The sequence below is a fragment of the Mesoplodon mirus genome (genome assembly GCF_964341445.2).
Source record: "Mesoplodon mirus genome assembly, chromosome: 18".
NCBI classification, from domain to species: Eukaryota; Metazoa; Chordata; class Mammalia; order Artiodactyla; family Ziphiidae; genus Mesoplodon; species Mesoplodon mirus.
The window spans coordinates 49,385,319-49,408,810 of NC_138994.1; the positions used below are offsets into that span (position 1 = coordinate 49,385,319).

At 42.4% G+C, this 23,492-nt stretch overlaps 1 protein-coding gene across 4 annotated transcripts in view; it reads left to right on the forward strand.

The window, feature by feature from the left end:
• ZZEF1 (zinc finger ZZ-type and EF-hand domain containing 1) overlaps positions 1 to 23,492 on the forward strand; it is a 114,994-nt gene that overhangs the window by 2,674 nt on the left and 88,828 nt on the right. For all 4 annotated transcript variants that reach the window (XM_082603120.1, XM_082603121.1, XM_082603118.1 and 1 more), the window contains exons 2-4: positions 16,944 to 17,088; positions 20,547 to 20,741; positions 22,256 to 22,427. In XM_082603120.1, coding sequence (XP_082459246.1) covers positions 16,944 to 17,088; positions 20,547 to 20,741; positions 22,256 to 22,427 — 512 coding nt within the window. The remainder of the gene's footprint in view (positions 1 to 16,943; positions 17,089 to 20,546; positions 20,742 to 22,255; positions 22,428 to 23,492) is intronic.

Here is a 23,492-nt window from a genome sequence, read left to right on the forward strand (position 1 = left end):
AGGATTTAATTACTGAGGAAGAGGAAAACAGATATTGGGTTACAATTTCATAGACTGCAGCAGGGGGAGAACAAGGCTAGGAAGCAGGCAGGGACCAGATTGTAGAGCAGGTTCTCATCGGTGTATAGGATTTACTAGTGTAATGGTAAGAGTTTCCAAGTTGTACCTGTTGGTTCTTCCGGCTCCTGTTGCCATCCATGTGTACCCAGCTGTCTTGCCTTCACACTCCTGTGACCTCAGTTGCTTGAGGTGTTGTCCTAAAAAAATCCTTGAACTTGTACCAAAGACCAAAGTCTAAAACGTTATCATTTTATAGTACAACACACCTTTTCTCTTGGTGGGTGTGGTCCATGGAGAAGGACTCTTTGATTTGCTCACAGGGAGCAATATTTAATTTAATTGACTCCTATGTAGAAGAGGAATTAGAGTTAAAATTAAATTCTTATTTGACATCAGAGATTAGAGATTAGATATTGTGCTCTTAATATGATAAGCTTCCAGAAAATCATGTAGACTCTGGAGCAGGAAAAAAGTGCTGAACACAGGATGATAGCAGATGCCTTGAATGTGGGAATTTAGTACGAATAGGTCTTATTTTATTAATTTTCTGTATTAGCTTTGGTGCCTACTTTGTGAAATTTGTTGGGTTGTAAAGTCTGAAGGAAGGACCATTTTCTTTTTTGAATTTTATTTTATTTATTTTTTATACAGCAGGTTCTTATTAGTTATCTGTGTTATACACATCAGTGTGTACATGTGAATCCCAATTTCCCAATTCATCCCACCACCACCCCACCCCCCACCACTTTCCCCCCTTGGAGTTCATACATTTGTTCTCTACATCTGTGTCTCTGTTTCTGCCCTGCAAACTGGTTCATCTGTAACATTTTTCTAGGTTCCACATTTATGCGTTAATATACGATATTTGTTTTTCTCTTTCTGACTTACTTCACTCTGTATGACAGTCTCTAGATACATCCATGTCTCTACAAATGACCCAATTTCGTTCCTTCTTATGGCTGAGTAATATTCCATTGTATATATGTACCACATCTTTTTTTTATTTTATTTTATTTATTTATTTTTGGCTACGTTGGGTCTTCATTGCTGTGCACTGGCTTTCTCAGGTTGCGGCGAGCGGGGGCCCCTCTTTGTTGTGGTGCATGGGCTTCTCATTGCTGTGGCTTCTCTTGTTGTGGAGCACAGGCTCTAGGCACGCGGGCTTCAGAAGTTGTGGCGCACAGGTTTAGTTGCTCCGCAGCATGTAGGATCTTCCCGGACCAGGGCTTGAACCTGTGTCCCCTGCATTGGCAGGCAGATTCTTTCTATCTATCTATCTATCTATTTATTTATTTTTGGCTGCGTTGGGTCTTCGTTGCTGCACGCGGGCTTTTCTCTAGTTGCGGCGAGCGGGGGCTACTCTTCATTGTGGTGCATGGGCCTCTCATTGTCGTGGCTTCTCTTGTTGCGAAGCACGGGCTTTAGGCGCGTGGGCTTCATTAGTTGTGGCACGTGGGCTCAGTAGTTGTGGCTCGCGGGCTTAGTTGCTCCACAGCATGTGGGAGCTTCCTGGACCAGGGCTCAAACCCGTGTCCCGTGCATTGGCAGGCGGAATCTTAACCGCTGCGCCACCAGGGAAGCCCGGCAGGCAGATTCTTAATCACTGCGCCACCAGGGAAGTCCCCACATCTTCTTTATCCATTCGTCTGTCAGTGGGTATTTAGGTTGCTTTCATGACCTGGCTATTGTAAATAGTGCTGCAGTGAACATTGGGGTGCATGTGTCTTTTTTTTTTAAATTAATTAATTAATTAATTTTTGGCTGCATTGGGTCTTCGTTGTTGGTTCTTCATTGCTGCACACAGGCTTTCTCTAGTTGCGGCGAGCGGGGGCTACTCTTTGTTGTGGTGCATGGGCTTCTCATTGCAGTGGCTTCTCTTGTTGCAGAGCTCGGGCTTTAGGCGCACGGGCTTCAGTAGTTGTGGCACTCAGGCTCAGTAGTTGTGGCTCGCGGGCTCTAGAGCACAGGCTTAGTAGTTGTGGCGCACGGGCTTAGTTGCTTTGCGGCATGTGAGATCTTCCTGGACCAGGGCTTGAATCCGTGTCCCTGCATTGGCAGGCAGATTCTCAACCACTGCACCACCAGGGAAGTCCTGCATGTGTCTTATTGAATTATGGTTTTCTCAGGGTATATGCCCAGTAGTGGGATTGCTGGGTCATATGGTAATTCTATTTTTTGTTTTTTAAGGAACCTCCATACTGTTCTCCATAGTGGCTGTATCAATTTACATTCCCACCAACAGTGCAAGAGGGTTCCCTTTTCTCCACACCCTCTCCAGCATTTGTTGTTTGTAGATTTTCTGATGATGCCCATTCTCACTGGTGTGAGGTGATACCTCATTGTAGTTTTGATTTGCATTTCTCTAATAATTAGTGATGTTGAGCAGCTTTTCATGTGCTTCTTGGCCATCTGTATGTCTTCTTTGGAGAAATGTCTATTTAGGTCTTCTGACCATTTTTGGATTGGGTTGTTTGTTTTTTTAACATTGAGCTGCTTGAGCTGTTTATATATTTTGGAGATAAATCCTTTGTTTGTTGATTTGTTTGCAAATATTTTCTCCCATTCTGAGGGTTGTCTTTTTGTCTTGTTTGTAGTTTCCTGTGCTTTGCAAAAGCTTTTAAGTTTCATTAGGTCCCATTTTTTAATTTTTGTTTTTATTTCCATTACTCTAGGAAGTGGATCAAAAAGGATCTTGCTGTGATTTATGTCAAAGAGTGTTCTTCTTATGTTTTCCTCTAAGAGTTTTATAGTGTCCGGTCTTACATTTAGGTCTGTAATCCATTTTGAGTTTATTTTTGTGTATGGTGTTAGGGAGTGTTCTAATTTCATTCTTTTACATGTAGCTGTCCAGTTTTCCCAGCGCCACTTATTGAAGAGGCTGTCTTTTCTCCATTGTATATTCTTGCCTCCTTTATCAAAGAAAAGGTGACCATATGTGCATGGGTTTATCTCTGGGCTTTCTATCCTGTTCTATTGATCTATATTTCTGTTTTTGTGCCAGTACCATATTGTCTTAATTAGTGTAGCTTTGTAGTATAGTCTGAAGTTAGGGAGTCTGATTCCTCCAGCTCTATTTTTTTCCCTCAAGACTGCTTTGGCTATTCAGGGTCTTTTGTGTCTCCATAAAAATTTTAAGATTTTTTGTTCTAGTTCTGTAAAAAATGCCACTGGTAATTTGCTGGGATTGCATTGAATCTGTAGATTGCTTTGGGTAGTATAGTCATTTTCACAATATGGATTCTTCCAATCCAAGAACATGGTATATCTCTCCATCTGTTTGTGTCATCTTTGATTTCTTTCATCAGTGTCTTATAGTTTTCTGACTACAGGTCTTTTACCTCCTTAGGTAGGTTTATTCCTAGGTATTTTATTCTTTTTGTTGCAATGGTGAATGGGATTGTTTCCTTAATTTCTCTTTCTGATCTTTCGTTGTTAGTGTATAGGAATGCAAGAGATTTCTGTGCATTAATTTTGTATCCTGCAACTTTACCAAACTCATTGATTAGCTCTAGTAGTTTTCTGGTGGCATCTTTAGTATTCTCTATGTATAATATCATGTCATCTGGAAACAGTGACAGTTTTACTTCTTCTTTTCCAGTTTGTATTCCTTTTATTTCTTTTTCTTCTCTGATTGCTGTGGCTAGGACTTCCAAAACTATGTTGAATAGTAGTGGTGAGAGTGGACATCCTTGTCTTGTTCCTGATCTTAGAGGAAATGCTTTTAGTTTTTCACCATTGAGAATGATGTTTGCTGTGGGTTTGTCGTATATGGCCTTTATTATGTTGTGGTAGTTTCCCTCTGTGCCCACCTTCTGGAGAGTTTTTATCATAAATGAGTGTTGAATTTTGTCAGAAGCTTTTTCTGCATCTATTGAGATGATCATATGGTTTTTATTCTTCAGTTTGTTAATATGGTGTATCACATTGATTGATTTGCATATGTTGAAGAGTCCTTGCATCCCTGGGATAAATCCCACTTGATCGTGGTGTATGATCCTTTTAATGTGTTGTTGGATTCTGTTTGCTAGTATTTTGTTGAAGATTTTTGCATCTACATTCATCAGTGATATTGGCCTGTAATTTTCTTTTTTTGTAGTATCTTTGTCTGGTTTTGGTATCAGGGTGATGGTGACCTCACAGAATGAGTTTGGGAGTGTTCCTCTGCAGTTTTTTGAAGAGTTTGAGAAAGATGGGTGTTAGCTCTTCTCTAAATGTTTGATAGAATTCACCTGTCAAGCCATCTAGTCCTGGACTTTTGTTGGAAGATTTTTAATCACAGTTTGAATTTCATTACTTGTGATTGGTCTGTTCATATTTTCTGTTTCTTCCTGGTTCAGTCTTGGAAGGTTATACCTTTCTAAGAGTTTGTCCATTTAAGGAAGGACCATTTTTATTCATTTATTTACTGTCTTAGCACAGTCCCAGCTCATAGCCAGTGCTCAGTAGGTATTTTCCCCATGGAGCCCTCAGTTTTGATTTGACAGATTGAATATGGTACAGTCCTCATTCTCCAACCTCACATTTTATATTCAATCCATAACCTTTTAATAAGAAGATTTTTCTTCTCTTTCCTTTTCTTTTGTTTTGCCACACCACGCGGTTTGTGGGATTTTAGTTTCCTGACCAGGGATCGAACCTGGGCCCTCAGCAGTGAGAATGCAGAGTCCTAACCACTAGACCACCAGGGAATCCCCAAGAAGTTATTTCTTGACATTGGAGGAAACAGTTAAATACAGTTTTAGTGAAAACTTAAAAAGGTTCTTAGTCACTGTTGGGTTTAGAGGAAATTTGGAGAAAAATACCATCTTGGCATTATCATGTCATAGTATTTTTTTTTTTTGTCTTAATTTTATTTTATTTTATTTTTTTGCTTTATAACAAATTTAATCAGTTATACATATACATATGTTTCCATATCCCCTCCCTTTTGCGTCTCCCTCCCACCCTCCCTATCCCACCCCTCCAGGCGGTCACAAAGTACCGAGCTGATCTCCCTGTGCTATGCGGCTGCTTCCCACTAGCTATCTACCTCACGTTTGGTAGTGTATATATGTCCATGCCGCTCTTTCACTTTGTCACAGCTTACCCTTCCCCCTCCCCATATCCTCAAGTCCATTCTCTAGTAGGTCTGTGTCTTTATTCCTGTCTTACCCCTATGTTCTTCATGACATTTTTTTTTCTTAAATTCCATATATATGTGTTAGCATACAGTATTTGTCTTTCTCTTTCTGACTTACTTCACTCTGTATGACAGACTCTAGGTCTATCCACCTCATTACAAATAGCTCAATTTCATTTCTTTTTATGGCTGAGTAATATTCCATTGTATATATGTGCCACATCTTCTTTATCCATTCATCCGATGATGGACACTTAGGTTGTTTCCATCTCCGGGCTATTGTAAATAGGGCTGCTATGAACATTTTGGTACATGACTCTTTTTGAATTATGGTTTTCTCAGGGTATATGCCCAGTAGTGGGATTGCTGGGTCATGTGGTAGTTCTATTTGTAGTTTTTTAAGGAACCTCCATACCGTTCTCCATAGCGGCTGTACCAATTCACATTCCCACCAGCAGTGCAAGAGTGTTCCCTTTTTTCCACACCCTCTCCAGCATTTATTGTTTCTAGATTTTTTGATGATGGCCATTCTGACTGGTGTGAGATGATATCTCATTGTAGTTTTGATTTGCATTTCTCTAATGAGTAAAGATGTTGAGCATCCTTTCATGTGTTTGTTGGCAGTCTGTATATCTTCTGTGGAGAAATGTCTATTTAGGTCTTCTGCCCATTTTTGGATTGGGTTGTTTGTTTTTTTGTTATTGAGCTGCATGAGCTGCTTATAAATTTTGGAGATTAATCCTTTGTCAGTTGCTTCATTTGCAAATATTTTCTCCCATTCTGAGGGTTGTCTTTTGGTCTTGTTTATGGTTTCCTTTGCTGTGCAAAAGCTTTTAAGTTTCATTAGGTCCCATGTGTTTATTTTTGTCTTTATTTCCATTTCTCTAGGAGGTGGGTCAAAAAGGATCTTGCTGTGATTTATGTCATAGAGTGTTCTGCCTATGTTTTCCTCTAAGAGTTTGATAGTGTCTGGCCTTACATTTAGGTCTTTAATCCATTTTGAGCTTATTTTTGTGTATGGTGTTAGGGAGTGATCTAATCTCATACTTTTACATGTCCCTATCCAGTTTTCCCAGCACCACTTATTGAAGAGACTGTCCTTTCTCCACTGTACATTCCTGCCTCCTTTATCAAAGATAAGGTGACCATATGTCCGTGGGTTTAACTCTGGGCTTTCTATCCTGTTCCATTGATCTATCTTTCTGTTTTTGTGCCAGTACCATACTGTCTTGATTACTGTAGCTTTGTAGTATAGTCTGAAGTCAGGGAGCCTGATTCCTCCAGCTCCATTTTTCGTTCTCAAGATTGCTTTGGCTATTCGGGGTCTTTTGTGTTTCCATACAAATTGTGAAATTTTTTGTTCTAGTTCTGTGAAAAATGCCAGTGGTAGTTTGATAGGGATTGCATTGAACCTGTAGATTGCTTTGGGTAGTAGAGTCATTTTCACAATGTTGATTCTTCCAATCCAAGAACATGGTACATCTCTCCATCTATTTGTATCATCTTTAATTTCTTTCATCAGTGTCTTATAATTTTCTGCATACAGGTCTTTTGTCTCCTTAGGTAGGTTTATTCCTAGATATTTTATTCTTTTTGTTGCAATGGTAAATGGGAGTGTTTCCTTGATTTCACTTTCAGATTTTTCATCATCAGTATATAGGAATGCCAGAGATTTCTGTGCATTAATTTTGTATCCTGCTACTTTACCAAATTCGTTGATTAACTCTAGTAGTTTTCTGGTAGCATCTTTAGGATTCTCTATGTATAGTATCATGTCATCTGCAAACAGTGACAGCTTTACTTCTTCTTTTCCAATTTGGATTCCTTTTATTTCCTTTTCTTCTCTGATTGCTGTGGCTAAAACTTCCAAAACTAGGTTGAATAAGAGTGGTGAAAGTGGGCAACCTTGTCTAGTTCCTGATCTTAGTGGAAATGGTTTCAGTTTTTCACCATTGAGGACGATGCTGGCTGTGGGTTTGTCATATATGGCCTTTATTATGTTGAGGAAAGTTCCCTCTATGCCTACTTTCTGCAGGGTTTTTATCATAAATGGGTGTTGAATTTTGTCAAAAGCTTTCTCTGCATCTATTGAGATGATCATATGGTTTTTCTCCTTCAATTTGTTAATATGGTGTATCACGTTGATTGATTTGCGTATATTGAAGAATCCTTGCATTCCTGGAATAAACCCCACTTGATCATGGTGTATGATCCTTTTAATGTGCTGTTGGATTCTGTTTGCTAGTATTTTGTTGAGGATTTTCGCATCTATGTTCATCAGTGATATTGGCCTGTAGTTTTCTTTCTTTGTGACATCCTTGCCTGGTTTTGGTATCAAGGTGATGGTGGCCTCGTAGAATGAGTTTGGGAGTGTTCCTCCCTCTGCTATATTTTGGAAGAGTTTCCATGTCATAGTATTGATCAATCAATTTAGAATGGCTCTGAGCCCAAGAACTATGCAAATAGAATTATACAGATGTAATTCTGTGCTCTGTCAAGACACAGAGTGTGAGAGACGTGTGAATGTACCGTAACGCAGAAGCAGGCTACAAGCATTGCTTACCCTCAGCTCAGAGCCTATAGAGGCTCCCCACTGCTTGAGGGATCAAGTACATATTCCTCTGAATGAGTCGGAGCCCACAGGCCAGCCTGTCTCCCTCTGACCTTATCTACCTCGGTCCCCTGTGGGACCCCTGCCTTGTCCTGTGTGTGGACCTTGCTTCTATGAGTTCTTCAAGATTCCCTGCCTTGGCACCATCACCTGGTCGGTACCAAGCCTTTCCTGTGGCATGATTCAGATGGCTTCTATATAATCGTATTTTCAGTCCTACCCTTGAGGCGCTTGTTTCCTCTTCTGTACAGGTCTTCTGGACTTAGAGCACACTGTGTAGCCTTGCTCTGCCATGGGGCTCTGAGGCACTGCCTGCACTTCTCCAGCCTTCAGTGAGCGTTGGCCATTGATAGTGACGAGGCCATGCAGAGGAGGAAGATCCTGGGAGAACTGGAGGTTATTCTGGCTGTTTGTGCTTTGCTTTGGGGGGAGTGATGGTATTGGCTTTCTTTTGGAGAACTTCACAATCCACGAGAGCTATGGAGGAAAGGTCACGGATCTGTTTTGCCTTTCCCTGATTTCCAGAATACCGCTTCATTATGGACTGTCTTGCTTTAGAAACTTCATTGGCTTCCCACTGCCTTCAGAACCAACTGTTAGTCTAACATTTAAGTCTTTATACCCTTCCACTCTTACCTCCCAGTGCTATTTAGCCAGCTGGGTCCATTTACTGTGTCCCATATATGAGGGGAATTTTGTCCTTTGCTCGCTTTCTCTCGCTTCAGCCCTTTGCTCCCTGCTAAGCCCTTTCCACTTTCAAGGACCACATAGAAGCATTTAACCGTAGCATGGGAGTTTGGGAAAGGCTTCACCAAACCAAAGGTTGAGAAGCTGAAAGAATTTGCCAGGCAAAGAAAGAAAGGGATATTCCATTTGAAAGGCCCAGCATGTGGAAATATATTGAGGTGAGAGAAAGCAAAACTTGGGGAATGATGTTTCTTTGGGACCTGGTCTAGAGTCTGAGTTGGCTGGGACCTTTGTAGCCATTGCAGGCAGCCTGTCCCCCACCTGCCCCAGGATCACTTCTGTAACATCTTGGACAGTTAGCCTGTTAAAGGTATTAGCGAGTTTTCTGATTTATTTACTTATTTATTTCTTACATTTTTAAAAATAAACTTATTTATTTTATTTATTTATTTTTGACCGCATTGGGTCTTCATTGTTGTATGTGGGCTTTCTCTAGTTGTGGCGAGTGGGGGCCACTCTTCGTTGTGCTGCATGGGCTTCTCATTGTGGTGGCTTCTCTTGCTGTGGGGCCTGGGCTCTAGGTGCACGGGCCTCAACAGTTGTGGTATGTCGGCTCAGTGGTTGTGGCTCCTGGGCTCTAGAGCTCAGGCTCGGCAGTTGTGGCGCATGGGCTTAGTTGCGGCATGTGGGATACTTTCTGGACCAGGGCTCGAACCCATGTCCCCTGCATTGGCAGGCTGACTCTTAACCACTGCGCCACCAGGGAAGTTCTGAGTTTGCTGATTTATAAGTCTGCCTGTTCCACTGTTCTTTTTTAGACTGAGCTTGAGAATTGGGCCCTGGACTCAGCCTGCTTGTGGGCAAATCCTAGTTCCACCATCCTCAAGCCGTGTGGCCTTGATTGACTTACATGACCACTCTGGGTCTCAGTTGCCTCAGCTATAAAATGAGCATAATAATAGCATCTACCTTGTATAGTCAGTGTGAGGATTAAATGAATTCATGCAAAGCCCTTAGAACAGTGTCTGGCACATGCTTAATGCTCAGTAAATGTTGCTGTTAGTGGTCTTATTCTTCTCCATTGTTCTGTCTCTGCTCTAGGATTGTTTACTCCATCTTCTGGGACAGCCCTTCAGTACTTCACTAGACATGAAATGTGAAACAGCCTTACAGATGAGTTATCTAAGGCCTTAAATGGATAAGTGACCCTTTCAGCCAACAAGTGGCAGAACTAGGACCAGACCTAGATCTTTTGACTTCTTATGGAGTGTGCTTCTCCAAGTTGAACCAGTGTGCAGCCTTTATATGTAAGCCTGGTGCATTGCATTCTGCTGGTCTGAGCCCACAGTTCTGGCCTGCGATGATTTTGGTTCATTCTCTTATGTGTACTGTGGTCTTGGTCCCAGTAGTGGTTAAAAAGGTTAGACAGGAATGGTCTGAGCCTGGCCCCATGCTGCCCTCGGGCCAAGGCGAATGGATGGAAATCTGTAGTCAGCCAGCCCACTTTTCTGTCTCTTGTCTGTGAGGTGTATCAATTATGGCCTCTAATTAGAATGTATTAATAGTTCTTTGCAGTTTACTAGGCATAGTCTTGTTCATGAAACCTTTGGACCTCCACAACAAGCTATGAAGGAAGGTTGGGTGGGAAGAGGAGTTGAGACTTAGAGAGGCCAAGAGTCTTGTCCCAGGTCTCACAGAGAGTAACAGGTCCATGGGACACTGATCTCTTACCCACATTTCCCCTTAGTCTGATTGTGTTATACTCTTTATCTCCTACATGCTCCCTAGCATAATGCCTGCACTTGGGAGCTGCCTGCATAGTTGTCATGTGGACGGCAGAGCACGTAGCGGGTGTGACAAGAAGAGACCTGGAGCAGGAGGGGAGGAGGAGGAGGAGGAATACAGCAGATCAGTCCAGGTTGCTGTCTGTGTGGAGACTCCATGGAAATTGGGGGTCTTGCTCTGTATGCAGAGAGGCAAAGGTAGACTTGCTTTACTTTACACCGTGAGGCTAGACCCAGTGTATGGAGTTGGGTCTGGGGCCCCGTGTTCCAGGGCACAGAGTTTCAGACTGTCGCTTCAGTGGGTTGGAAATCTATTTAGTCAGTGTTAACCTGCAAGTTAAAAAAAAATGAAAGAGTAGAATGGAATAGAAAAGATCAGGGTACATTATATCTGATAAGAAAAGCTACATTGTTTCACCAAACTTTTATACCAATGACATGTGTACTGGCTCATGATATAAAATGTATTTCTTATAGTGGATCAGCCGATGAAAGTTGAGAGGCTCTGCTCTGAGGTTTATTGTCAAATTGGAGGGATCTTGGAGGGGGGCAGCCAGGATGGGATGAGACCAGAAGCCATACCAGACAGGGAACTGGCTGAAGGATGGAGGGTTTGAAGAAACTTGGGGACCTGATCAGTGTTTCCAGTGATCTGCAGGCTGTTTTGGGGTAGAAGAAACAGATGTGTTCTGAAGGGCCCCACGGGGTGGTAACATCAGGGATGGAGATTTCCATTTCGTGTATAGAGAAGAGCATTGTTGCTGTCAACTGGCCAGAAGACATGAGCTTCCCATCACCAATGTATGTCACAGAGACACTGGAGAAGGGGTTCAGCAGTATAAAGGAACATATTTTAAGAGATTTGTAGGTCCATTCCAATATGGGAGCCTCTATAGATCTGGGATGCTCGGCCCCCTCCACCCTTAGTCTTCTCCAGCAGCCTCATGGTACCCTTGCTGCGAGATCTGAGCTCTGTAGCCTGGTTGGCCAGGTTCTCTCTATTCTGACCTCTGTGTGTCTCTTCATCCCCCATCCCCGCCTCCTTTCCACACCACAGGTAGGTTATAGTTCTCACAATCTGTGGTGCACTCTGTGTCTATTTCACACTCTGTCTCCTCTACCCAAGATGGCCTCCCTGTCTTCATATACTTGCAAATTCCTAGTTATTCATTAAGGCTCAATTCAAGGGTCATTTTTCTGAGGGCCATTTTCCCCAAACGCCCCTACCCCTCCTGGGCTTCTGGCATCTGGAGTGCTTCTGTTAGCTCATGGCATAGTGGTTGACAGTGTGGGGTCCCAGATCAAGCCAGGATTGGAATCCAAGCTCCATCATTTACCAGTACTAACCATGTGACCTTGAACAAAATGCTTAACCTCTCTTTCCCTCTCTAGTAAAGCGATAGTACCGACCTTAGGGTTGTAGAAAATATGAGTTGATCCAGGTGAGGTACTTAGAACTCTGTCTGGTGCCTAGTAAATGCTTACTTAATAGTAAGTATCAGCTATTATAGTTGTTTATGCTGTTACTTCTATATTATAATTATCACACCTATCACATTGCTGCTCTCGGTTTACGTATCTGTCTTCTTCTAGGCTGTAAGGATTTTGGAGAGCAAGGACTGTGCCCTGTATCCCAATATGCACATACCCAAGCAGGGGTCAAGTATATATGGCTGCCTGTCGGATGGTGTTGAATAAGTGCTAAGTAAATTGGCTTCTGTGAAACAAACTAGATGTTAAGTGTTAGATTTTTACAACTTGTGCATTTCTTTAAGGACGATTCCTTTTTTTAAAAAATTAATTTATTTTGGGCTGTGTTGGGTCTTCGTTGCTGCGTGCAGGCTTTCTCTAGTTGCGTTGAGCGGGGGCTACTCTTCGTTGCGGTGCGTGGGCTTCTCATTGTGGTGGTTTCTCTTGTTGCTGAGCATGGGCTCTAGGCGCTGGCTTCAGTAGTTGTGGCTCTTGGGCTCTAGAGCGCAGGCTCAGTAGTTGTGGCACATGGGCTTAGTTGCTCCGCGGCATGTGGGATCTTCCCGGACCAGGGCTCAAACCCGTGTCCCCTGCATTGTCAGGAGGATTCTTAACCACTGCACCACCAGGGAAGCCCCTCTTTAAGGACAATTTCTGACTGTTAGGAAATCTCGTATTTGTTTGGTGAAGCTGTTAGCAACGCTCTTCTGATATTTTTTCTCACCCGAACTGTCTTTATTTTGTTTGTTTGAAAATTCTCTTTATCATATTCATTAACTATTGACAGATCAACAGAGTCTGTTAAAAATAGCAGAATGTGGGGCTTTCCTTGGCGCAGTGGTTGAGAATCTGCCTGCTAATGCAGGGGACACGGGTTCGAGGCCCTGTCCGGGAGGATCCCACATGCCGCGGAGCGGCTGGGCCCGTGAGCCACAACCACTGAGCCTGCGCCTCTGGAGCCTGTGCTCCGCAACAAGAGAGGCCGCGATAGTGAGAGGCCCGCGCGCCGCGATGAAGAGTGGTCCCCGCTCGCCACAACTAGAGAAAGCCCTCACACAGAAACGAAGACCCAACACAGCAAAAATAAATAAATTAATTAATAAACTCCTACCCCCAACATCTTAAAAAAAAAAAGAGTCAAAAAAAATAGCAGAATGTCACCGTTTATATAGCCGTGCTTACATAGGATTTTTATCAGCCGTAACGGCAGGAGTTGTGTGGGAATTTGGGAACAAAGAGCACCTGAGATGAAGGTGGCACTCGAAGTGCAGTAGGACTTGAGTGCTACTGGGAACGTAGAGAGTGAGCCTCAGTTTTAAGGTTGATACTGAGTTAACTTGGGCCCAAGGTGCTGAGAGCAAGTTTTACAGATGCAGGAAAGAGATGGATAAGAGAGGCGTGTTGAGCACTTGGTCTCCGGACTGCAAGGAACCCCAGGGGTTATCTGGTCCAAGGAAGGAGAACGGAGTCGTGGTGAAGAACATGAGCTCTGGGAGCTTTGTAGTCGAATGCTAGCCGTGTGACCTTGGGCAAGTTCTCCGACCTCTCTGTACAACTATAAAATGGGGAGGTTAAATAGTAAAGTCTTTTGCTGTTATAAGGAATAAATGATACGTAACACTGCTTAACATTTAGCCAGTGCTCAATATTAATTCAGAGCTTCCCAAACCATCTGTCAGTCCCAATTTAATGGGTTACAGCTGTACTAATCCCCTCATACGCTGAGTCATACAAACACTATTTTCTCACTATGCTGTAATGTGAAGGAGTTGGAAGGCAGCTGTTATCTGTACTGCGTATTCTCGTCCTGGGACCTCAGGGCAGACAGAGGTGTGCTTCTGCTCTATCTCCCTCCATATCCATTGGCTCTACTTTTTATATTGGGGTGTGCTTTAAATTTCTTAATATTTATAATTTCCTCTTTATTATTATAAAAGCAGCATCTGTAGATTGCTATATTACCACTATTAACATCTTGATGTTTATTCTTTCAGATATATCTATGTATCTATCTATATATATTTGGTACCAAAGTGGGAAGTGCATATATGCTTTTTGTTCCAACTAACAGGAGATCATTCTCTAATATTCTTCTGTAGCCTAGTGTTTTCAGTTAGTGGTCTTCACTGTTCCATAAATTTCTGTTTAATTAATACCCAGTCCCCCCCAAAATGTATCCAGTTGTCCCACAAGTCTCCCTTTATGGCTGATATATCCAGTGTACGTACAGTTTTATTTAGAGAGGTACTATTCATCCATCTGCTTCCCAGCTTCCAAAATTTTGTTGCTATTGTAACATCTCCTGTTCTCTTTGTCCTTATGCTTTAAAAAAAAATCCCTTTATAATATTGTCTTAGTGGGATTTCATGAGGGAGCAGAGGTAAATGCATTTGTTTAGTATGACTTCTTTGAACACTCCTGTTGGCTGGTTGTCTAGCTGTTGCTCTGAAGCCTTGAGGGATGAGGTGGCATTCCTTCTAGAGCCTCCTAATCCATCTTTATACCCCACTAACAGCAGACACATCCATCTTTTTTTATTTTGATGAAGCATAAGTATTTTAAGAATTTTATAAAATGTTGATCTCATTTTATTTTATTTATTTATCTTTTGAATTTTATTTTTATACAGCAGGTTATTTATTTTTTTTATTGGAGTACAGTTGCTTTACAACGTTGTGTTAGTTTCTGCTGCACAGTGAAGTGAATCAGCCATACGCATACGCACATCCCCTGCCTTTCGCACCTCCTTTTTCCGCCCTGCCTCCATCCCACCCAACTAGGCCATCACATAGCACCGAGCTGAGCTCCCTGTTATACAGCAGGTTCCCACTAGCTATCTGTTTTACACATGGTAGTGTATTTATGTCAAACCTAATCTCCCAGTTCACCCCACCCTCCCCTTCCCCACCATGTCCAAACGTCCGTTCTCTACATCTGCATCTCTGCTCCTGCCCTGCAAGTAGGTTAATCTGTACCATTTTTCTAGATTCCACACATATGCATTAATATACGATATTTGTTTTTCTTTCTGACTTCACTCTGTATGACAGACTCTAGGTCCATCCGCATCTCTACGAATGACCCAATTTCATTTCTTTTTATGGCTGAGTAATATTCCATTATATATGTACCACATCTTCTTTATCCATTCATCCAGACACTTCCATCTTTATGATGAGCTTTTCCCTCTAGCTTCTATCTAATGACCTTAACTGCTCCTTCCCGTTACAACCCATCAGGTATTTGAAGAGGAGTCTATTACTCCCAGTCATCTTTTCTCCTCACTGAAGATTCCATGGTCCTTCAGCTCTTCTCACAGGGCAATTTCTAGTCTTCTCTTCATCAGGATGTCTTCCTCTGATCTCTTCTATTTCATTTACTTTGGGTGTGTGACTTCCCAGCTAAGCTCAGCTTTCCTGATTGGGTCTAATCAGAAAAGAACAGGATGGTATCTTCCCTCCTTCTGAGCATTATGCCTTCATTAGTGTAGCCTTTGATAACTTTTTGGATAAATGTAGCCTGTTAACTCTTTGGATAATCCCCCAAAAGAAGTAGAGGCAAAAAGAATGCTATAATCTCTTTTTTTTCAAAATAATTTTATTTATTTTTATTTTTGGCTGCACTGGGTCTTCATTGCTGCGCACGGGCTACCTCTAGTTGTGGAGAGTGGGGGCCACTCTTTGCTGTGGTGCGTGGGCTTCTCATTGTGGTGGCCTTCTCTTCGTTGCGGAGCACGGGCTTTAGGCATGTGGGCTTCAGTAGTTGTGGCACGCAGACTTTGGTAGCTGTGGCTCGCGGGCTCTAGAGCGCAGCCTCAGTAGTTGTGGCACACGGGCTTAGTTGCTTCACGGCATGTGGGATCTTCCCGGACCAGGACTCGAACCCGTGTCCCCTGCATTGGCAGGCAGATTCTTAACCACTGCGCCACCAGGGAAGCCCCAATCTTTTTTTTTTAATTGGAGTATAATTATTTTACAATGTTGGGTTAGTTTCTGCTGTAGAACAAAGTGAATCAGCTCTATGTATACACCTATCCCCTACCTCTCGAGCCTCCCTCCCACCCCCCTCCCCCAAGAATGCTGTAATCTTTCTCCCACATTCTACCTCTAAACTCTGTCCCCCTTCCTGCATTTATGTCCATGGTTTTTGGACCCAAACACAGGAATTTGCATATGTTCCTATTAAACACTGCATTGTTCAGAGGTCTGTGATGGAAATAGGGGTATTTGTGTCAGTCATGAATCGTCAGTGGGACATTTCCATTTTTCTTGGAGGGGGGAACTAAGGAAAGAGGGCAGGAGTTTTAAGAAAGAGAGAGGGTTACTTAGAAAGGAGGTAGAAGATTCCTAAAGTATTTCATGGTGAGGGATGTTTGTGAGTGAGTGTATCTGCAGGAAGAAAGAAGCCCCTGATGAAGGAGGGCTTGAGATCTGGGGAGAGGGGCAGCTGCTGAGTGAGGAAAGTCTTTAGGATGTGAGAGAGGGTCAGGGACACAAGAGGAGGTAACAGTGCAGATTAGAAAGGAGAAGAGGCCCGCTTTGCACTGCTCCTGTGCTTTCACTGTACTGGGCTCTGTGCCAATGGTACTTAATCCAGGCAGCAGTCTGTGAGTTTGGTAATATTTGCTCCATTGTTCAGATCAAGAAGCTGAGGCTTACGGAGGCCAAGAAATATGTGTAAAGTCACATGGCCAGTTAGTGACAGAGCAGGATTCAAGCCAAGTCCCATGCTGTACCTGGTTCCCCAGATGGCCCAACATGAACAGGGAGCAAATTAGATTATGGTTAAATGTTAGTGAAAACAGGACTATGAAGTAGATAAGCCAAGTTAGCTCTCGTGTCCAAAGAGTGTTTAAAAGAAACAGCCCAGATAAACCTGAGGTGCTACCCTAAGCCAATGCTTTGTTCTTGGCACTTTGTAACCAGCTGAACATTTTTGCAGTGGTTGCTTTCTTCTGAAATTATTTGGGGGAAGGGGGCTTACTCTCTTGAAAGAGATGAGATGATGAAATTGTGCATATGTGTAGCAATACTTACACACACGTTCTGCAGAGCATAGTGAGTTACTATCCTGAATGTATTTGTTCTTTGAATGATGTGTAGGAACTCTTCCCACAACAACAATAACAACCAAAATCACTGGTCTTGGGAAGTGTCAAAAAAATTATTCAGGATTTGGAACAGACCTGATTTTCTTGCCTCTCGTCTTTTAGGCCTTTGCCCAGTTTGATGCCGAGGGTGATGGTACCGTTGATGCTGAGAACATGTTGGAGGCTCTCAAGAATTCCAGTGGAGCTAATCTTCAAGGGGAGCTGAGCCATATCATCAGACAGCTGCAAGCCTGTTCTCTTGTTCCAGGTAAGGCTGTCATCTGAGTGCTGAATGCCGAAGAACGCTCTCTTAAAGCCCAAATGAACTTTGCTATAATGTGGGTTGTAATTAGGCAAGCTTGTGGGCACCATGAAATAAATGTGCTTCTCTGATAGTCTTCATTAAGCTCGTGGTCTGAATTAGTGTTCAGTATAATCATTTCTCTTGCTTCCCAGTACAGTGTTGGTTGAGCAGTTCTACCATTTTTATGAACCTTTGTCATGAGACTGCCTTCCTTAGTGGATCTCTTTATTTCAGTCTCTCAAGAAGCCTTCCTTGGCCCCAACTGTATGTTCTCTTAGCATCCTGCATTTGTTTTTTGCAACATATTACCATTGTAATTAATTAATTAGTTATTACTCGCTTATTTGTAAATGTCTGTCTTCACTCTTATCCTGTGAGCTCCACAAGGGCAGGGAACCTTCTCTTTTATTTCTGTTGTGTCCTCATATTTAGTACAATTTTTGGCACATGGTAGGCACCCAGTGTTTTTTTTAGAAAACCATCACTCTGAAATTTAAGTAAGAATAAAAATAGCTTAAAATTAAGCAATACTTCTACATTATACCTATGAAAAAATTCTGTCTGTGTTTTTGATGGTTTCTTTGGGGGGCTCAGAAACAGAATCAAAATAAAATTACCTTTTTTTTTTTTCTAGTGAGAAAACAATTGAGTTTGAAAGGAAAAAAAAAAAAAAGTTGGCATATCATCCTTTTGGTTCAGTTTATCTTATCCAAGAGCTTTTCCTGCTCTGTGCACTTAGAGTCATAATGCTTAGTATAGAGCCTGAGCTTGGGCAGCAAGGAGGCAGATAGACTTGTTGGATACATAAATGTAACTCTGATTGTCCTTTACCTCTCTGACTTCCTGCTGAGGATCTGTTGAGCTAGGGAAGGATGGTTTCTGTATCTCAATGAAGAATGCCTATTTCCACTCTTCCTCAAATTGTCTTTAATTGTGTAATTTTTATAGAGCATTATAGGTAACCTGTACATGTTAACTTTTCTCCTACTCTCATGGCAGTTAAAATTATGCTTTGAATTATGCATAACTAACTTACATCGTGGCATTTACGTATTACTCCCACCTCTGTGTTACCAGCATGTGGATAGCATCAGGAGTTTATTTGAACACTTCAAAGAGATGTTTTGGGAGGAGAGGAAAGGAGTGGAGACCAGGGGATCCACCAATACTTAGTGCACCATTGCTCTGGGTGACCTTGAGGAGAGGGGGAGATTAGGTTAGAGATCCCAAGGTTCTGACCTTATTAGCAGGGTTGTGAGTTAGGACTTTCTTTCTTTCTTTCTTTTGTTTAATTACAACACTGAAGGTAGCGCTACTTTATTTTTTTAAATTATTTGTTTATTGATTATTTATTTCATTTATTTATTTTGGCTGCGCCGGGTTTTAGTTGCGGCGTGCGGACTCTGTTACGGCATGCATGTGGGATCTAGTTCCCCAACCAGCGATGGAACCCAGGCCCCCTGCATTAGGAGCTCAGAGTCTTAGCCGCTGGATCACCAGGGAAATCCCAATGAGTTAGGACTTTCTACTCAAAATTTTTATCAACAGCCAACTTAAAAGAGTTGTTTTTCGCAGTCCTAGGCTGAACCTTGGTGAGCTGACCTCACCTCTCTGGTGGGATCCTAGTTCCCTGGTCCCTCTGTCTAACCCAGACTGACACTTATTCCTTTTGTTTCTCATTGTATGGGTGCTGAATGTTTAAAAGAGAGACAGTCCCTTTACCGGGACTGTTTCAGCATATGACAGAAGTTTTCCCATTACAAGCATCACACGGATTCTGAGATCAGTGCAGCATCAGCAGCGTCATCATGTGAGGTTTGGGTATTACTGTGGGCATCTGCTTAGAAAAGAACTGTAAGAGGAGAGGCAAGGGATGGCATCAACTTCTGCGGCTTGGGAAATCAAACCAGTGTCTCTGGGTTTTGTGTAGGGGGCAGAATCAAATGGGCTGCTTCAAGGGCACAGTTTCTCCTCAATCTTCTGTTTATCTTTAAAAATCAATGCAGGGCTTCCCTGGTGGCGCAGTGGTTGAGAGTCCACCTGCCGATGCAGGGGACACGGGTTCGTGCCCCGGTCCGGGAAGATCCCACATGCCGCGCAGAGCGGCTAGGCCCGTGAGCCATGGCCGCTGAGCCTGCACGTGCGGACCCTGTGCTCCGCAATGGGAGAGGCCACAACAGCGAGAGGCCCGCATACCGCAAAAAGGAAAAAAAAATCAATGCAAAGTTTCCTTCTGCTCTCATACAATGTTTCTGTTTCACACTTAAAAGTAGTTTCTCCTGCAGACTTCTGGAGTCCTGCTCTAGGTGCTGCTTACGTGGGTGTGTTCAGTTTGTGACAGTTTATCAAATGATAAAATTATAATATATGTACTTTTGTTTTAATTAGAAAGCAAAACAAAAAGAAAAACAACCCTCCCCAATTCTACAAGCATATCTGAGCTCCAGGAAAAGCTGCCATGTTTTTTATTCTCTCTTCACTTAACCGCCTGGGTTATGTGCATCTCAGTTCAAAACATATTATTGTAGGTTATGAGGAACTATGAAAGGATTTTAAACAGGGTAGACATGGCCTGTTTTGTGTTTTTGTAAGATTACTCAAGTTAATGTCAGACAAAACGCAGCCAGGGGAGCCGCTTAGGATATCTGGGGAGGGGTATGAATGGGCGGTGTTGAGGCCAGAGCCTGGGCAGTGGCCAGAGAGATGGACAGATGGGGGAGACTCCAGAGGAGCCACACTGGAGAGAAAAAACTGGAATAGTGGAGGGAGCACCCGGAGGCAGTGCGAGGAGCTACCCCTTTTTGTTGTCTTGGTCTGTCACCTGAGCCTCATTTTCCTCAGTTGTAAGAGGAGGATACCAGTACCTTCGGTGCCTTCTCTCCCCCTCCCTCCAACCCCCCCACCTTATTGTGGGGACCAAAAGAGGTGCTGTGTGTGGAAGGACCTTAAAAACTATGAGATGCCATCGGGAATTGTGGTCAGGGCAGTGGTTATATTTTCATTATTGTGGTCTTTTGTAGCTTAGTATAAAAGCAGTTATGCCTTTACTCTCTAACGTGATAAACTTTATCCCTAGCCCACATTCTATATGCAAAACTTCTTTAAAAATTTCAAGTTAGTATTTAGGTTTATAAATTAAACTTATAAAAATTTGAAGCTTGGATTGAAACAAATAATCACTATTCTGAGTCTTCTAAACTTTCTGTTAAACTACAATGAAGTTAATTTTTAAATTGAGATTACCACTGATTCACTTCTTAAAAGCCTTTTTAGATTTTTCAGTGATTAAAGCTGAAACTATCAGTGAGGATTCTTACCAGCTGCTTTTAATTCAGCTAATTCAGAGAGGCCGCCAGGCAGGGGATGTGGAAACTACTGTGGTGGGTTCCCGAAAACACCAAAGATGGATTTTGTCTGCTTAGGTTTCATAGACATATTTTCAGAGTCCAAGGAGGGCCTGGATGTTCACTCGTCAATGATCCTGCGCTTCCTGCATCGCAACCGGCTCTCTAGCACCGTCATCCCCTACCCTATGTTGGACCACTGCAATAACATGAGCACCATGAGGGCTTCTGTTCTGAAGGACTCTCTGGATCAACTGGTACAAAAAGAAAAGGGTACGTGTGCGGGGGTGGGGGGTGTTCTTGAGAAGGCGTGAGCATCGTTTCTTCCAAGTGTGGTATTTATTGATAGGATGAGCCAACACTTCTCCCTGCCTTTATTTCTGAACACGTAATAGTGACCAGTTTGTAGCACAAGAATGTGACCTGCTCTGCCTCTCCCCTCCCCCTCTCCTTCCCCTCCCCCTCCCCCTCCCTCTCACCCTCTTCATAACCCCAAGTCTCCGCTCAGACCTTTTCTCATTACTCTTATCTAACTAATGCCCCCACCCCTGCCACTCCCCACCTTTTGGTTACTATCCCCTCTGCAGGTTTAATAGTCTGAATGGCACTTGCCGTCATCTGAGGTTGTAGCATTCGTATTTACTTGCGTGTTTGTCTGTCTGTCCGCTTCATTATACTTGGCACCTGGAACTATGCCTGCCGCGTAGCAGGTGCTCTGTGAATAGTTGTTCAGTAAATGAGGGAAGCCACTGCAGACTCACTTAGTGACCACAACAAAAGTTGATACTGTGAATTGGCAGGTCCGTGGAACATAATAAGAATCCAGAAATAGACCCAAATACATGTGGGAACATAGTACCAGATATAGTTAGCATTACACGTCAGGTTGGAAAGGTGAATTAGCAAACAAGTTGGGTTAGGGAACTGGTTAGCCATTTGCAGAAAAAAATAAAACAAGATTCTTAACCCACTGTATTCACGAAAATGACTTGCAGGTGGATTAAAAAGTTCAACCAAAAAGAAAGCTATAAGAGCTAAAAACCCTGACATGGGAAAACCTTTCTGAGCAGGACATGAAACTCAAAAACTACAAAAGAAAAGATTATAAGTTAGACTGTATGCAAATTTAAATTTCTGTACAGCAAAAAATACAAGCAGAGTCAAAAGACAAATGACATTTTAGGGAACAAAAGTATATTTTGTAACATTGTGACAGACTCAATTTTTTTTTTTTACTAACTCTGACCTTGGGCAATTACCTAATTGCCTTAGTTTCCTCATCTCTAAAATGAATTAATACATAAAAATGTGTAGAAAAGTTCCTGGTTCACAGTAAACAGTCAGTAAATATTACTTACTATGTATGTGTATATATACATTACATAATGTACATAAAATATATAAATTGATAAGAAGACTTGTGACCCAGTAACAAAAATAGATGAGGGCAGGACCAGGCCATACTCAGAAACGCAAGTGGCTTACAAACAAGTGGCTTAAAAAAATCTCACTCATAATTAAAGAAATGTAAATTCAAACTATAAGACATCATATTCATCTCTTGGGTGGTTTTGCAGATATATCAGTGGATTTGTGTTGTACTACAGTCAGCTCATGGAGCAGTCCTTCTGCTTTATACGTGTTCTCCAATTTGGAAGGAGATTTTAAGGAGCATTTATTTTTCTAGGGCCAAAGTGCCAAGCATATTTCTGCTAGATATTTTAAATGATCTTTTAAAAAATTCTTTGTGAAAGAGATGTCATGATAAAATCTGGTTTTTCTTGCAGAGAGCCCTGGAGATCTAACTAGAAGTCCAGAGATGGACAAACTCAAGTCAGTAGCAAAGTGCTATGCTTATATAGAAACATCCTCCAACCCTGCAGACATTGACAAGATGACAAATGGAGAAACGTCATCATACTGGCAGTCAGATGGCAGTGCCCGCTCACACTGGATTCGGTGGGTGCTATAATACCAATTCTTGAGTGAAAGTCCAAGAAAATTACCCACTTTCTTTCTCTTATCCCATCAATGTGTTAAAAAATTATTTTTTAAAATTTTAGAATATTTTCTACTTAACTGGCTAGTGTTTTTCTTCTTGTGACTATCTGGAAAAATGCTTTAAGAATCAAGTTAGGGGCTTCCCTGGTGGCGCAGTGGTTGAGAATCCGCCTGCCGATGCAGGGGACACAGGTTCGTGCCCCAGTGCGGGAAGATCCCACATGCCGTGGAGCAGCTAGGCCCGTGAGCCATGGCCGCTGAGCCTGCGTGTCCAGAGCCTGTGCTCCGCAACGGGAGAGGCCACAACAGTGAGAGGCCTGCATACTGCAAAAAAAAAAAAAAAAAAAAAAGAATCAAGTTAGGACTTTCCTGGTGGCGCAGTGGTTAAGAATCCACCTGCCAGTACAGGGGACACGGGTTCAAGCCCTGGTCCGGGAAGATCCCACATGCCACAGAGCAACTAGGCCTGTGCGCCACAACTACTGAGCCTGCGCTCTAGAGCCCGCGAACCACAACTACTGAGCTCATGTGCCACAACTACTGAGCCCACGTGCCACAACTACTGAAGCCTGAGCACCTAGAGCTCATGCTCCACAACAAGAGAAGCCACTGCAATGAGAAGCCCGCACACCACAACAAAGAGTAGCCCCCGCTCGCTGCAACTAGAGAAAGCCCGCGCGCAGCAACGAAGACCCAATGCAGCCAAAAATAAATAAATAAAAATGTTTTAAAAAATTATTAAAAAAGAAAAGAATCAAGTTAAAGGAATCATGTAAAATTATCTAACCTGGTTCATATATTCATAAATATGGATAATTTCTTTACTTGGTATTTTAAGGGAGAAAATTAGCATTTGACTAATATTTTATGATACGGATTTCAGATCTTTTTCACTAGGTTTTCAGGAAGATTAATATCACAAGGGACAAGTACTTTTCTTATATCTGATGTGATTTTACTTCTCAAGATTTTTTCTGCACATTTAAAAAATTTATGTACAACTAAGTTGGCCAGTTTAGTAGA